The sequence below is a fragment of the Pyxicephalus adspersus genome, chromosome 7 (assembly GCF_032062135.1).
Source record: "Pyxicephalus adspersus chromosome 7, UCB_Pads_2.0, whole genome shotgun sequence".
Lineage (NCBI taxonomy): Eukaryota > Metazoa > Chordata > Amphibia > Anura > Pyxicephalidae > Pyxicephalus > Pyxicephalus adspersus.
Window position 1 is genome coordinate 46,941,519 of NC_092864.1, and position 1,824 is coordinate 46,943,342.

Genomic DNA, 1,824 nt, shown 5'->3' on the forward strand with positions numbered 1-1,824 from the left:
GGGAGGAGGGTAGAAAAAGAGAAGATGAGGATGAGAAAAAAGTGGGAGAAAGAGAGCAGACAGTGGAGAGAAGCAGGAGAGAAGAATGGGAAAAAGAAAAATAATGAAGAAAAAAAATAGGGTGATGGGAGGGGGAATGCAAAGCAGAAAATAGGGAGAAAGGAAAAAGGCAGAGAGGAGAAGACAGGGGGATGAAATTGGGGAGATTTAGGTGGGGGATGGTGAAGGCAATTGAATACGTATTCTGTATTGTAATTAGCAGGTTTTGCTGGGATTTGTTGTTCCACACTTCCAAGCATTCTCAGTCAGCATATGTTGAGCAATGCCCTACAGCCCGACATTTCCATCGTCTCTCCTCGTCTATTAACATGATGAATTATATAAATGGTGACATTGTATAATATGTTAAAGAGCTGTCAAGCAGTCCTGTGCTGAGTGATGTCTTATACATTGTATTTTGTTTGCAGCTTATGATGCCTGGTGTGGGGTGGCTCAGGGTTGTACGAAAAAGCTGGGACTAAAGATTTGCGGTAGGTTAAAACTGTTTTATTTTTACCACCGACAACCTGATGTATAAACCTTATCTTACCTAATAAATGACTCAGGGCCAAGTCTATTTAAAAAAAGTTCAAGCAGGTGGATGAGTGATTTGTGTGATGAGACATAAATAAAACCTGCACTGAGCCATTACATCATCTCATTTATTGAAATAAATCATTCATTAAATATATCATCCAATTCCACCTTAAACTTACCGACAAGCTTTGTCTGGGACACGTACAATGGTCCTGGCGCCCTCTGGCGGATGTAAAGGTGAATGTGCTAGCCGTATCATCACGTACGGATGAAATATTACCGCAAACAGAAGGGTTTGGGATTTGGTTTTCACCTATGATATTGACTGACCCAAATATTAAATTGCCCTGTCGTGTACAGTTTTTTTGTTTCTTACAAATTATCTTCTGCAGGAAACATTGATGTTATAGTTGATGTCAGAGAATTTATTCTCATGGCTTGCGGCTTAATGCAAATTATTTCAGATCCAAGCCTAATGGTGATTACAGTGGAATGAAAGAAACTTCTTTTATCAGACCCTCATTGGTCAGCCATTGAGAAAAGGCTTTTCCTATAGCTTGCAGTCAGATTCAGTGTGTCATTTCAGGGTGTATGACTTCTGATTGGATGTTAAGGGCATCAACCCGACTTTTTAGTGACTTTATTTTTCTCAAAGTCACTCTGCAGTCTACATGAAAAAAACATAAGAATTGTTTAATGACGGAGAAAATGTATATATCTGTATTTGCTATGGTCATAAACTCAATTTATATGTTCCTTTTCATATCCCAGTTTTAATAAAGCAAGGAAACATTTGTTTTTTTCCTTCTAATTTCAAATGATTTTTTTCTGAAACCTTTAAATACAGATGATCTATTCACAATACCATAGATCAAAGTTAACATTTTATTCACTATCACCCACAACTGCATTTTACCAGTGTTTGCATTTGATTAATTTCCAAAAGAACAAATTATCTTTTTATCGTTTTGCACTTATTCTGCTCTGAAAAAAACCCACAAAAATAACTCACCAGGATAGGGATCGTTATGAACATTTCATTCACCAGTAACAGATCACAATCCTTGTCAAAGATGTATACATTGACTCTATAGTAAAACATATTACCTGTTTATATGATATGATATGTATATATTTAGACAATATACAATGTATATATATAAAATTAGGTGCCATAATAAAGTACTGTTGCATTTTCATCACTTAATACAGTAAATTTTTATACAGTAAAAAAATTCTAAAAAATAC

General features: G+C 35.6%; 1 protein-coding gene across 2 annotated transcripts in view; it reads left to right on the forward strand.

The window, feature by feature from the left end:
* Positions 1–1,824, forward strand: part of GAD1 (glutamate decarboxylase 1) — a 52,170-nt gene that overhangs the window by 5,459 nt on the left and 44,887 nt on the right. For both annotated transcript variants that reach the window (XM_072418315.1, XM_072418316.1), the window contains exon 3: positions 468–530. In XM_072418315.1, coding sequence (XP_072274416.1) covers positions 468–530 — 63 coding nt within the window. The remainder of the gene's footprint in view (positions 1–467; positions 531–1,824) is intronic.